The 14,508-nt window shown below is 53.5% G+C and overlaps 1 protein-coding gene across 1 annotated transcript in view; it reads left to right on the top strand.

Annotated features, from left to right (window-relative positions):
- Positions 1 to 418: 418 nt before the first annotated feature.
- Positions 419 to 14,508, top strand: part of PRIMA1 (proline rich membrane anchor 1) — a 61,210-nt gene continuing 47,120 nt past the window's right edge. The window contains exons 1-2 of the mRNA XM_042944174.1: positions 419 to 511; positions 7,592 to 7,727. Coding sequence (XP_042800108.1) covers positions 419 to 511; positions 7,592 to 7,727 — 229 coding nt within the window. The remainder of the gene's footprint in view (positions 512 to 7,591; positions 7,728 to 14,508) is intronic.

The following is a 14,508-nucleotide window of genomic DNA, read 5'->3' as shown; positions in this document are numbered from 1 at the left end:
TGAAGTGTGCTCACAGTGGGAGTGAGTTGTGCATGGCTGGGGAGGTTTCTGGGGAGATGCACTGGGCTAGGTTAAGTGTGCTTGGCTGTTTCTGGAGGTGTGCATGGAGCTAAAGTGTGCACGCAGGATTCTGGGGGTGTGCACGGGGCCAAGGTATACACAGAGGGTTCTGGGGGTGTGCGCCAGGACAGAGTGTTCTGGGATGCCGGCTTCTGTGCGTGTGCACGAAGGGTCAGCGAATGTGCAAGCTGGAGTGAAGGGGCAGGCTTGGTTTATGAGGGTGCCCCAGGGTGCCCGCCCAACCGGGACTGCTACGTGTGCGGGTGCGCGCGGGAGACGGTGCCCGCGCGGCCTCCGCCTGACCAGGGCTTTGCTCCCCTGACAGTTCGCCCCGAGTGCGCGGGTGCTGCGGGCCGAGATGCTCCTCCGGGACTTGGTGCTGCGCCGTGGCTGCTGCTGGCCTTCTCTGCTGCTGCACTGCGCGCTCCACCCGCTCTGGGGCTTCGTGCAGGTGAGCGGCGGCAGGGGGTTGTGGGCTACTAGGCAGGGAGGTGCGGGCTCCGCGGGCTGGACCGGGGGTGGGGGTGGGGGTGGGGGGGGGCTGGCACTGCTTCCTGCAGGCGCCCTCTGGTTGCCCCTGGGGAGAGTTTAGGAAAAGTAGAGGTGCAAGCCCTCCCGCTCTCCCCACCCCTCCATACTCTTGCCGTGAAAAGATGGGGCAAAACTCCAGGGGGAGGCCTCAGTCCTGGCGCGCTAAGGCCTGCAGGACAGGGCATGGGAACAGAAAGGGCTTGGGAGTGCCTTCTTGATGACAACATTCTGTTGCAGAAATGCGGGAAAAGAAACCGTAGAGCACTAGCACACTTAAAAAGAAAATGGTCCCAACAATATACATTCTTTATTTCCCACCAGAATCACTAGTAAACTTCCACTCGGTCTTCTTACCCTGGAATTGACACAGCAGAGGCTGTGCTACTTGTAGGCAGCGGAGTTGGAGAAGTGCAGGGATGGTGCCCGGTGGCCACTGGTGGGGATGGAGGAAGGAGCTGTCTGTAAGGACTGCCTGGGGCTGGAGTCCTCACCCTGGGCCCCCTAGACCCCCAGGGCAGAGGCCAGGAGGCCAGCAGCTGGGGTTCTGTCAGTTAGGGTCAGGGAGAGGGTTAGATGGCATGGCCCCTAGTACCTCCCAGGATGCCCACGGTCAGTGGTACGGTGGAGTGGTGAAGTGGACTTTGGTGTCAGCGCTGAATTTGGAGCCCCGGCTCTGGCCCTCGCCGGCTCAGGACCTCAGGCAATGCCTCTCAGGGCCTCGGTTTCTTGTTCCTCTCTGTGCCGTTACAAGACTTGGATGAGATCAAGCGAGTAAAGATTGCTTAAAGCCGTGCCTGGACCGTAATCAACACTAAACGGTAGCTGCTGCGAGTAATTGATACTAGTAATGGTAATGCTGCTCTTCTGTCTGCATGGCCAGGCACTCTGTTGATCACGACAGAGTCTGTTGGAGATTTTTGAATTCTCAGTGGCTCAGCAGGCGCTGGAGGGCATTTTTATTGTTTGGAGCATTGAACCGCCCAACCCTGGGGTCTTTGCGTCTTCATGTTCTTCTGGTGGCATTTTGGGGGTGGGGGATCGTTGGGATGGTTGCCCTGAACAGGGAGGGAGAAATCAAAGAAAAGAGGATAGGGGGAGACCCCTTGCCAGTCTGCCGCGGTCCGTGAGCTGTCCCGAGGGATGGGGCCCCCCTGGGAACCAGCTGTCGTCTGTCCCGCTCAGATGGTGGCCTGGGTGATTATTGGGGAGCACCAGGGGTTCTCATGCTGGAAGGAGCGTGCTGGTTGAGCGGGTGGGTCAACCAGAGTCTGCCCCCCACCCTCAGCACCAGGCTTATCTTCTCTGCTCTCTTGTCTGGCTTGCCTCTGTCTCCCTCACCATTGTTTTCCTTTTGGAATTGACAGCTTTGTTTAATGTGTGAAACAGCAGTTATTAAACTCAGCTGTGCCGCCTCGGGATTCAGGGTTTTGTCACTTGTAAACACTCGGGCGGTTTGGGACCAGCTTCCCTTGTTCAACTTTTAGTTGAACCTCAGATGTCAAGTTCACTGTGTTTTTATATTCGTTTGTTTACCGTTTTCCCTAACACTTTTTGCAGCTGATATGTATAGACAGCCACATAATGATGTTGTCAGTCTCCAAGACTGGAATTCTGTGGTGTCGACTAGCAAGACTGAGGCAGCAGACCCCCTGTCTCCCCACCATGACCACCAAAAGAAATAATTTTGTGACAGCAGCTCAGTTTTTTTAACCACCTCTTTCAGCCAGGCCGTACTTACCCAGGCGTGTGTGTGTGTGTGTGTGTGTGTGTGTGTGTGTGTGTGTATGTGTGTGCGTGCGCTTCAGATGCTGTTACTCAATACAAATCAATTTTTGTGAAAATCAATTAGAAAAGGAGTCCTCCAGACAAGTAAAATGGGTAAAATCTTGGCAGGAGGCTCTGGAAAAATTAATCTACAAATGATAAGGACCGAGAAGCCAGGAGAAGAGGGGCTTTAGAATGGATGGATCTGGTTGTTAAGCAGAAGAGCTGAATCCACGGGAACGGAGGGGAGAAGAGAAAAATACAAGTGCGCAAAGCCATGTATTTTCCTTTAAGTGGAGAGGTTAAAATCTGTCACATCATAGGAGTTCCTTGAATATAGAGAAAGAACTCAGAGCTATCTGTGTTTTCATAAGCATTTTGCCAGAAGAATCCCCCAAAGTTGTAAGCATTTGCGAGACGGAGACCGACATATCAAAGTGCTGTAATTAATAGGGTAATTGGTGAAGCAAGAGACCTGTGGTCCCCCCAAAGCACCAGGTTCCCACCTTGCAATCCGCCTGACGCCTCTGGCTGCCGCCCAGATGATAAGGAACTTAATCATTAAAGTCAGATGACATTTAAATTGCCACAAGGTTGGTGGGGGCATTCCCTAGCCTTTCCCCTTTCTTCTTTAATGTGTCTGGAATAGCGATTCTGAGCTTTTGTGATTTAGGGTTCTTCTAAGTTCACTTCCCGATGATTCCTTTTTTTTGCAAGCAAAGAGGATGACAGGCTGGCAAATTTATTAGGTGTGACAGGAGTGTGTCTCATCAAGTTACTGTGGTGCTGGCCTGTCTCCATAAAAGATGCCAGAAGCCATCATCTTTGTGGGCGTCCTCCAGGGAGACAGGCTCTGATCCGGGCCAGTGGGTCTCTGTGCGCTAAAGAGGAGCCACCAGCAAGGCTGAGCTCATTTCATCAGTAGCATTTATTGGGCACCTACTGTTTGCCAGGCCCTTTGTGAAGTGCGGGGGCAGTCCCTGCCCTCATGGCACTGACAGTCTGGCACTGGAGAGATAATTAAGTAATGATAGGTAAGAGAACTCAGCAGGAGCAGACAGCTTGGAGATGAGACCCGATGGAAGGGTCAGAGAAGCCTGGCAGGTGGAGGGCTTCAGCTGAGGCATGAACAAGGACAAGATAGGAGCAGGATGCCGTGTGAAGGAAGCCTCCAGGCAAAGGGAATAACCCTGAGCCCAGAGCAGAGAATGGGGCACTGGAAGAACCTTGGGGAGGGGAGGGGAGTCCCAGGTAAGGCCACTATTGTAAGCCGCTAACCTAGTGTCTTACAGCTTGGACTTGATCCTGAGGGCCGTGGGAGCTGTCGAAGGTTTTCAGCAAGAAATGACATAATCTCAGCCTGGCATTTTAGAAATCTTGGTCCAGCCCCACTGACAAGATAGATTTGGAGAGGTGGGGGTGAGGCAAGAGGCAAGGAGGCCGCGGAGGGGAGCAGTTGCCAGATTTAGCAGGTAAAATTGCAGGACATCCAGTTAAACTTGAATTTCAAATCAACAGTGGCCCATGCTTTTAGTGTAAGTATATCCCATACGATATTTGGGACATACTTCTACTAAAAATTGCTGTTTGTCGAAAATTTCACAAGGTGTCCTGTATTTTATCTCACAATCCTAAGTCAGAGGCAGGTGCTGCCCTGGGAAGATACAACGGTGTCCTGGTTTAGAGCGGTAGTAGTGGGAGTGGGGAAACATTGATGGAGTTAAGGGCTATTCAGGAGGTAACATCCACCGACCCGAAAAGCTGCACTGATTGGCCGGGAGTGAGCGGGAACCGGTAACCATGGAGCACCATGGCCCCCAAACCACAGTGGCAGGTACCAAATCCAGGTGACTGTGGGACTTACCTGTCCCTCAGCCCGCTGTCCATGACAGCAGCGTTGACAAGATTCTGGCCCCAGGGGAATGCTGCAGAGCAGGGGCAGGAAGGCAGGGGACAGCAAAACGGGACCAGAAGTGGTCACAGGAAGTAATGGTGTCAGCTTTTGTTCGGCGGGCTTTAGGCAGGTGGTTGACCTCCCTGGGCCTCTGCCCATTTTTATTCAAGTCCAGCCAAGAGCAGGTGACCTCAGGGGTAAGTTTCTTCTCCTTGTGGGACTCCCCACGATTCAAAGCAAGCAAGCCAGGTGTTGAGACAAGTTCCCAGTGCTGAGATTGTTTTCTCTACTGGTCTAAACACAACAACCGCCAATCTGCAGAACCCCCGAGGGGACCCAGAGTTGGGGAACAGAAGAGATCTTGTGTTTCTCCACTGGTGGGCAGACCATCCCCCAACACGTCTTTTCATTGTGCACCAACTGAATGCAGGGCCCTGTGAAATCTTAGTGCGTTACTTAGCCTTTCTGGGTCTGTCGTCCCTATCCGAGCCCCGCCCCACCATAAGCACGGATGACAATACTTGCCTCTCTCCGTGATCTTCATGAGAGTGAAACGAGAGCCTGTTTCCCATGGCTGACACACAGTAGGGCTCAGGAAGTCTCACTTGGTCAGGACTAATAAAGCACAGACCCACCCACCACCTGCCTGCCCCAAATGCTCACGGCTCAGTGTGGGCAGTGGACATTACCAAACAGTGGGGAAAGTGCCCAGAGAGAAGGGTTTACGAGGTGAAGAAGCTACCCTGGGCAGATGGATCTATTTTCTGGGGTGGGGGTGGGGGACGTGGGGCTCAGGAAGTTGGCAAGTAACCAGTCAAGAGAGGCTCGGTAGCCACAGGCTTGCACTGGACCACACCCCAGTGAGGGGCCCCAAGTGGGGTCCACCCCCCAGGGAGAAGGACAGACAGCCAGACACCAAGGAACCATGGATTTTTTTTAAGTGCCATGCGTTCCTTTGTTCCCTCCCCCTTCAGCCTTGAAACTTGGCCCCGGCTCCCCCACTGATAATTTCATCGCATTAAACTCTCTTATACATCCGTACCCTTATATCCTCTCACAGAAAACTGGGTCATCGTGTTGGGCTGGGTTAAGCAGACGTGCCTCTTGAACTCTTGCATAAATTGCCCCTCGGAGAGAGGGAGAGTAATTGCTTTAGCAGTGGCATTGCTTGACGTTTGCACACTGGTGGAATCCAGTAGAGGAACGCCCTCGGAGGCCAGCATTGGCAGAATGGAGCCTTCGAGCAACCCCCGTGGTCTTAGAAGGTCTTAGAAGGTCGGAACCAAGAGGAGGGCAGCTCAATAGCCACGGGAGAGCTGACAGGTGCACTGGTGAAGCTGCTATGCTACGAGTTAGGCATCTCCATGGACTGACTAGGAGAGGCCCACCATCTGAGGATCTGCCCTTCCCGGCGGGCGATGAGATTGCCTTTGGAGTTTGAAACTCACTCCATGGCCCTCTGAAAGCATGCACCCTCTAAACGGTCGCAAGCAGCAGCTTCTTGGCCCGGTAGATATTAAGTTAGGGCTGTAAATCAGTCCACCTCCTGCTGCCATCCCCCAGTGGTCATTACCCAGCCTGTTCAAGGCCTCCAAGTGGGAAGGGAGTGTCAGAGCCCCGTGGGGTCTCTCTGCCGGGCCGGGGACACGCACAGAGGAGGAGGCTGCATAGGGCCTCCAAAGGCCGTCTGCAAATGCCTTTCCCAATGGCAGGCTGCATTGCAGGTGGCTGGTTGCAGAGAACCTGGGGTTTTGGGTTTCTACTCCCCTGAGATGACAGCCAGAGAAGTTACGGTGGGCTTCGTTGAGGTGAGGGTGACCGCCAACTCTTCCCTCCAGGCCGTTGAATCTGCTTGTTCCCTGGGACGGGCACAGAGCCGGAGGCTTATGGGTTAGGGCCCTCTGCTGCAGGGAGGGACGCTGGCGGTGTGTCTAAGCCAGCAGTTCTCACGCGGGCTAAACAGAAGTCTAGCCTGGGGACATTAGACGAAATAGTCATGCCCAGCTCCACCTGCAGAAATTTTGATTTAACCGGTCTTGGGAAAGGCTCCGGCACGAGTTTTTGTTTTTTTTTTTAAAGCTGCCCGGGAGGTTCTAATGTGCCATCAGGGTTTGGAACTACTGGTCAAGCACAGCCCCCGTCCTTGTTTACAAGTGACGTAATGAAGGCTGGTGTGGAAAGAGTACAGACCAGGAGTCAAGAGCTATGGATTCTGGTCCAGTTTTTAATACTCATCCATTCATCCATCCGTCCGTCCGTCCATCCATTCACCAAGTATTTACTGTATGCCAGGCATTCCCTTAGTGGCAGAAAATCCAAGGCCCAGCCACCACCCCCATAGAGCTTATAGTCCAGTGGTGAAAACAGGTGGGAACCAGGCAATCACCCAAATGTAGATTTTTGCCCCACAGAGTGGAACCTGGTACCAGGAGAGCCTATACAAGGAGAACTGACCTGGTCAGGCATGCTTTCCTGAGGAGGTGATAGCCGCTCTGAGTAATGGACAAAGCGAGAGAAAGGTGTTGGAGAACATTCCGGGACGCTGGAGCAGCATATGCAAAGTGGAGGGGGAGGGGCGATGCATGGCCAGGGTCCAGGGAGTAGAAGGAGGGCATTGAAGGCAGAGCGGAAGCTGAGAGCATGGGGTGCGGTGGGGCTGGAAACGTTGTCAGGGGCCTCCTGAGCACGGCCCTGTGGCCACATGATCTCCTGAGCTGTGGGCAAGCACTCGCGGATTGCTGGGAGGATGTGGATGGTTTGGTCCTGTGTTTCCCACAAGACCCCTCCGGCTCTCTTGCTCACATGGCCTGGGAAGGTAGGCTTCCTTCCTCAAGATGGGGGCACCTTGGCCTGAGTTGACGGAGGAAGGCTGTCAGGAGCTGTGGACAGAGAGAAGGCGAGGGCTTCTGGAGACTGGAAGAACGGTTGGCTAGGGTTACTGAGGAGGTGAAATCAGTATCCTGTCACCACATGGTGTGGGAACCTTGGGCAGCCACTTCTCCTGCCTGGGTCTCGGTTTCCTCATTTGTACAGGAGGGAAATTCTGAGAGTTAACCATCAAATTCTTGTCGACCTCTCATTAATATCCAAGTTACTTGTCACGGCCTCAGCGGGTCCCTGGCAGAGCTGGGAATAACACCTTGGTCTCTAAACCTGCCCGGCCAGCCTCCCACAACATCGTTCCCTTTGAGCCAAGCCCACGCCTTCATTCTTCCCCTCGGCGGTCTTGGGTCTTCAGGGAGGATCCCGGGTTCCACCCTGGCTGGGATCGGGTGGTGTGGGTCCATTTCCCTCCTGGTGGCCTCATTGTCTTCTCTCGGGCGCGTGTGCCCGTTTCTGCAGGTGACACACGGTGAGCCCCAGAAGTCCTGCTCCAAGGTGACTGATAGCTGTCAACACATCTGCCAGTGCCGGCCCCCTCCCTTGCTGCCCCCACCGCCCCCGCCCCCACCGCCTCCCAGACTCCTCTCTGCCCCAGGTAAGTAAAGGTTTGTTTCTGGGGTTCTCTCTGTGTTTCCCGGGCCCGGAAAGGCCCCGGGAGCAGAGCAGAGGGCAGCCTTGCTTCCTTTGTAATTTTCCACTGGCCGAGCAGGAGGGAAGCCAAGGCCCAACTTTTCCCTGCAGTCTGCAGAACGCCTTTCCCACAGAATGTTCCTGCGGGATGGAGGAGGATGTCTCCATCGGTTAATCAGATAAAAGTCAATCTCCATTTGATGAGTAACTCGGCCTGGATTGTTCTGAAGGCCAGAGCTTGAGAGGGGTGCAGCCATCGGGCCAGTCTTAAATACCCTCCCCATGCGCATGCTTTCATGTCTCTATTTTAATTCGCGCTTGAGGCGATTGGTTAGGAGGCCAAGCGGAGGCTCTGGGAGCGAACTTACACAGATGCCTGACAGCCATTTGCATCGAGTTCTGCTAGAAACCTCCCTTTCACTTGTTTGCCTTGATTTCATCTACGAACAGGTTGATTGCCTGGTCATTCAAACAAAGGAGGGTTTTTCTTTAGCCGGAAATGGCCTCATCCTGATTCTCAGGGGTTAAGTCTCCTGCTTACAATTGCTGGTTGAGAAGGTCACTAAACAGAGATTCTGCATCTTGGATGGATCACTCCGCGTGCGGCCTCTAGACCACCTGTGATCGTGTGTGGCTCTCTCTCGCTGAACACATCTCCGTTGAGTTATTCGGGGCGTATGTTAAATAACCTTGACGACGCTTATTCTCCGGTAGATGGTGTCTTCGGGCTCTCGGTGACAGTGATGCAATGTTCTAGAGGATCTTTGCAGTTCAGATGCATTTCTGAGTTTGGTCTGCTAGGCCCTTACCTGTTCCCATTCTTCCGTGACACCTGTAGCCTGGTGCTTCTCTGAGGGTGGCCCTCAACGTCACCTGAAGCGTTCCTTTTAAAGTGTAGCTCAGGACCCACTTCTAACCCACCCAGTCAGTCTTTGGGTGCGGCTTAGGAATTGGCATTATAACAAGTTCAGAGATGATCCAAATATAAGTTAAGGTTGAGAACCTTGGCCTACCGGGCTCTCTGCTCCAGGCCTCTGAAGGACCCTTAGCCCAGGATGTTCACCTCCCTCTCTCTCCTGGGGGAACCCCTGGGCTGTACTGGGGGGGCCCAGCCTCAGGCACCTGCCTCTGCAGATCACTCCCTTCCCCCTTTCCTTCCTTTGGAAGCCCTCCTCTTTCCACTTTTTGGGCAACGAGCCTGTGCCATCTCCTGGGCAAGCCTATGCTTGCATCTGATTGGTCCACGTCCCCCAGCGGGGGTCCCTTCCATCCGCCCTGCTCTAACTGAGCCTCTGTGCCAGACACAGAGGTGAAAGACCATTCTGGTCTTCAGGGGTCTCTCAGCCTCAAAGAAGAGGCTCAAAAAGTGGCCTGAGAGAGCACAGGTAGCCTTCAAATCTTTGAGTAGTTGGGCCACAGTAGACAGTTACATTGACCCGAGTCTTAAGGCATGGATAGGGTTGTTCTAAGTTGATGAGGACGGTGTGGGGAAAGGACATCAGACAGAAGGAACAGCGTGGGCAGAAGGTTGGAAGCATGGCTTTGTGAAACTCAATCAAGGGAGTCCCAAGCCCTTCAGTGGGTTGGAAGGAGTTGTCAAGGGGCGGAACGTGAAGGGCCTTGTGTGCCTGGCTGAGGAGATCACATTTCATCCTGTGAATTGTTGTTTGCCAAACATCATTCACCATATCCAAATACATCCTGTTATTTGCCTTAGTTTTTATTTCGTTAATGTTTATTTACTCTTGAGAGAGAGAGACAGAGAGAGACAGAGCATGAGCAGAGGAGGGACAGAGAGAGAGGGAGACACTGAATCCGAAGCAGGCTTCAGGCTCTGAGCTGTCAGCACAGAGCCCGACACGGGGCTTGAACCCACGAACCATGAGATCGTGACCTGAGCCAAAGCCCGACACTTAACCGACTGAGCCACCCAGGCGCCCCTGCCTTAGTTTTTCTTTAAATAGATTCATTTTTTTTGTTTATACTAACCAATTTCCAAAAAAAAATCTTTATATAACTACTGAAATGAGTCAATGAAAAACCAGTATCATTGGCATAATTAGAGGGTGACCATAAAAATAAATGCAATGAACACAAAATAGCGTTTCAGAGTTCTAGCTTGTTGTGGAAGGTTTCGAGCTCAAGGCTTTCCCTCTTCTTGTTAAAAAGGGAGAGGGTGTGCCTGGGTGGCTCAGTCAGTTAAGCATCAGACTCTTGGTTTCGGCTCAGCTCATGATCTCACAGTTTTGTGAGTTTGAGCCCCCCTTTGGGCTCAGTGCTGACAGCACAGAGCCTGCTTAGGATTCTCTGTCCCCTTCTCTTTCTCTGCCCTTCCCACTCTAACGCTGTCTCTGGCTCTTCCAAAATAAATAAATAAACTTTAAATACATTTAAAAAAATAAAAAGGGAGAGAAGCAAGTGGTAGAAAGATAGATGTCAGAGCTTGAGCAGGGACCGGGTGGAGATTTTTCTCTGTAAAGAAATCAGAAGGCTTGTAAGAGAACCAAAAGGGGCCTAAGTTTCTTGTTCTGTGTCTCAGTGTGTTGGCGTGCTGGGTCCACCTGCCATCTGCAGTCAGCTCACTTACCTGCAGGGACATGCACCCCACCCTTTAGAAAACTGGTGCGGGTAGCAGTGAGCTCACAGAGGTGTTACGTGGGAAGGCGGCAGGATTCCGTATCATCTTCTTCAGAAAGGTCAGATTTCCCGACCATGTGGAGGGTGGCTTGGGGGGTGAGCTGCCGGACCGGAGTCGAGTGGGGAACTCGTCGGAGACTGCAAGCCCCAGACCACCCATCAGGGCCTGGAGCCAGGCTGAGAGCTGCAGAGAAGGGGAGGCAGGCAGCGAGTGCCTCGTGTGAGGCAAGAGAGGCCTCCTGGTGGGCTTTGGGCCTGAGGGCTTCTGGGGGCCAGGAGAGCAGACGCAGTCTGGTCCTGTGGCGGGGCTCTTTCAGTTACACATAGCTGCGATACCAAAACTGGGGAGAGAGATGTTAGTTTCTCAGTTCATGTGTCGGGACGTTCTAGAAGCAGGTCTTGTATGATGATAGCATTGGATCTCTGTCTCCGCCTCTCTGTCTTCTGAGTTCTCCTGGGTTGCCTCTTCTCTCAGGCTGGCCCAGTGTCTGTGGCTCCAGGCTCTGGGATTCCATCACCCTTACAGTTAGTAATCTTCCTACAAGGGGAGCTTCACTTTCTGAATCCTTCAACTGAAGTCCCGGGGCTGACTGTCATTGGACCAGCTTGGGTCACATGTCTGTCCTTGGACCAGTCAAGGTGGCCTCTGATGGGATGGAATAAGCTGATTGGTCAGGCCTGGGCCATGTGACCACCCTTGGCGTTGGCATGTAGGGATAGAGGTTAAAGGACAGATGGCTTTCCAAGGGAGGAGCTAGGTAGAGGGGCTGTATACAGCCCAAGGACGAGGATGTGGACCCTGGGCAGGTCAGACAGGGGAGGCACCCCACAGCCATGGCCTCCCTGAGGGCGTGCGAGGCAGATTAGACCAGTGGCAGAGAAAATATTTTGCACAATTCGCTCTGTCCTTGTCGAGCCCAGCCTAGACCTTGCACACGGTGGTGCCCAGTAAATGTCAGGCAGCTATCGAGCCACATTGCAACTTCAGCCTGTTCTGTAATCCCCAAGGGAGTCGCCTCTCCCAGCAGGCACGGGGCTTCAGAGCTATGAAGCTGCTGTTGTCATTTCGTTCAGTAGGCGTACATGGGGCTCAGCAGGGCTGGGCACTGTGCCAGCGGCTGGGGAGCCAGCGGAGAGCAAGAGAGGAGCCGTTCCTGCCCTCATGCAGCTCAGTTTGCAAGAGGTATTGGCAGGAGCGTCCCTTCCTGCTATCTTTCTGGAGACACGGCATGTAGGCACGTGTCGCCTTTTGCCCATTGGATGTGCCTTTCGTCCCTTGTGCTGACACGGGCCTCTCCTTCACTGGCCAGCATTTGCCAAGCGCCTGCGTTGGGCGCGCTGGAGGCACACAGAGGTGCACAGGGACTTGTCCTCACCAGCAGGGGCTGGAAGGGAGCATCTGGGAAAGAATTCTCCAGTAGATGTTGGATGAGGTGGAGCAGAGGGAGGCCAGCCAGTCGGTGGAGGAGGGGGAGCGGCTGAAACCCGGAGTTAGGAGCCCGAGGATCAGGCAGAGGACTCCCTGCTGAAGGAATGTTTGTCTGTAGGAGTGGGGGTCTGGGGTAGAGGGAGAAAGAGGGAAGGGAGAAACCTCTATGCGTCTTCAGGCAGACCTGTCCAGTCTCCCATGAAAGCGACTGCCAGAAATGCGTATTGGAATTGTTGGATGTTCACCATGTGGCCAGGCAGGCAGGCCGCCCTCTTCATCCAAACAGCACCCTGCTGCTCAAGGTGACCACCTTGCCATGTTTTGCCCAATACTGTCCTGGTTTTACCCCTGAAAATCCTATATCCCGTGAAAGCCGCCAGTCCTGGGCTAACCGGGACAGCTGGTCTCCCTTTTGCTGAGCCACTCTTGTCTGGCAGAGGCAAGGTGGTGTTTTTGGGTGTTGATTTGTTTGGTTTTGGCATGTTTGTTTTGTTTTGTTTTATCACGAAACTTTCAAGGACGCTGCCTCCCCCCCATCTCCATCTGGAACTCATTGCTCATGGGGGCGGCTCAGCTGTGCGTTCCTCTGTTGGGGGGGGGGGTACCCAACCCTGTGCCACCCCTCCCAGCAGCCCTGAGAAGTCTGTTGAGTCCCACCTGTCACTGGAAAGGAGCATGGAAAAGCACCTCCACTGTCTGCCCTTTGTTCCTCCGACTCTGCCTACGACCCTTTGCACTTAAAAGGGGCAGCTGGACTTCGTAAACTTTTACAAGCTGTGGGCCAGAGGGAGAGGCTTGACCAGTGGTTCCCAAACATGAGTGTGGTCAGAATCCCCTGGAGGGCTTGTTTAAACCCAGGTTGCTGGAGCCGGTCCCCAGAATTCCTGATTAGGTGGGTCTGGGATGGGGCCTGAGGATTTGCCTCCTTCCCACATTCTCAGCTGTTTCTCCTGCTGGCCCCGGGCGCACACTCTGAGAACCAGTGTCGGAGAGAATGACAATCAGGGCAGGGAACCTTAGAGTCAGACCCAGCCCTTCCACTCCTCGCTCTGTGACCCTGGGCACATCCCATCCCTCTCAGAGCCTCAGTTTCCACATCTGCAAAGTGGGGCTAGTGATACCTCCTGGAGAAGGCATTGCTGTGAAGGCTGGAAATTATATAGGCTGCACTTGGCAGAAGCTATGTGCTTGAAAAGCACTGTTACAGCCCAGTGACTCATAGCCTGGCTTTCCTGCCCTCCAGACCTGGTGGCAAATCCTTCTCATTAGCTAAGTGATTTGGGCAAGGTACCCTTTTTCTTTTTAATTTTTTAAAGTTTATTTACTTATTTTGAGAGAGAGAGAAAGAGAGAGGGAGCATATGAGCAAGCAGGGGAGGGGCAGAGAGGGAGGGAGAGAGAGAGCATCCCAAGCAGGATCCCAAGAATCTGTCATCGCAGAACCCGATGTGGGGCTCGAACTCACGAACCGTGAGATCATGACCTGATCCAAAATCAGGAGTCGGACGCTTAACCAACTGAGCCACCCAGGCACCCCTGAATAAGGTATCCTTAACTGCTTGGGACCTCAACTTCTGCATCTGCAAAATGGGGCTAATGACACTACCTGGGGCATGTGCGTGGTCGTGAGGCTTTGGTGACATGGGGTAACCACCTTGCGGAACCCAAGTAACACTCCATAAATGGAAGCTAATAAATAATACTGGACGTGCCTGGGTGGCTCAGTCGGTTACATGCCTGGCTCTTGGTTTCAGCTCAGGTCACGATCTCGAGGTTTTGTGAATTCAGGCCCCGCGTCGGGTTCTGTGCTGGCAGCGTGGAGCCTGCTTGGGATTCTCTCTCTCCCTCTCTCTCTGCCCCTCTGCCACTCATGCTGTCTCTGTCTCTCTCTGTCTCTCAAAATAAAGAAATAAACTTTAAAAAATAAAAAAAAATAATAATACTAACAGTAACAGCCATGATAATGAAAGGTCACTGGCCTCCAGGCTGGGCATTACTTAAATGTGGTGCTGGTGCCTCTCTGTTGTCCAAGGGGCAGCAGGTTAGAAGCTTGAGGATGAAGTTGGCTCTTGAAGGGTGTGTAGGCTCCCCTAGGTATTCGACAGGAAGGAAAAGGTTTCCAGAGAGTTCCACCCATGCCCCTTGCCAGGTTCACAGTCAACCAGAGTCCTGGGTATTTCCGGAAGGCGTGGGCAGGGGTGAATCCTGGCAAAGGTGACGGCGTGCTGGGGGCAGCCGCCGGAGTTCAGGACCTGGACTCACTTGGTGGATGTCGGCGATGCCCACTCGTCCCCGCGTGTGACTCAGACGGCGGAGGCCGCGGAAGGAGACGCGTACTAGCCCTCAAGGAAGAACACGGGCGGCCCTCCGTGCGACCTGCTTCTGAGGCTGATCGGGCCAAAAATAGCTGTGGCAGAACAGAGGCGGGCGCCTGCGTTTCCACAGTGCCTGTCTTCACGGAGTCGAGTCACCGATAGAGATTTTATTTTTGCATCTATTTTATTCTTAGAAAAACCAGAAGAGAGGTTAAGTGACTCCCCAGAGGTCACACAGCAGTGGTGGAGCTAGAATGGGGTCACCTGGTTCCCAGACCTGTGTGCCAAGGGCCAAGTTTGAACAAAGAGAAGCAAATGGGAGTGTGGGAGTTCTAGAATGCTTTTTTTTTTTTCCCCACTCACCCA

This window comes from Panthera leo, chromosome B3 (genome assembly GCF_018350215.1).
Source record: "Panthera leo isolate Ple1 chromosome B3, P.leo_Ple1_pat1.1, whole genome shotgun sequence".
NCBI lineage: Eukaryota > Metazoa > Chordata > Mammalia > Carnivora > Felidae > Panthera > Panthera leo.
This window is presented reverse-complemented; position numbering and strand designations above follow the sequence as displayed.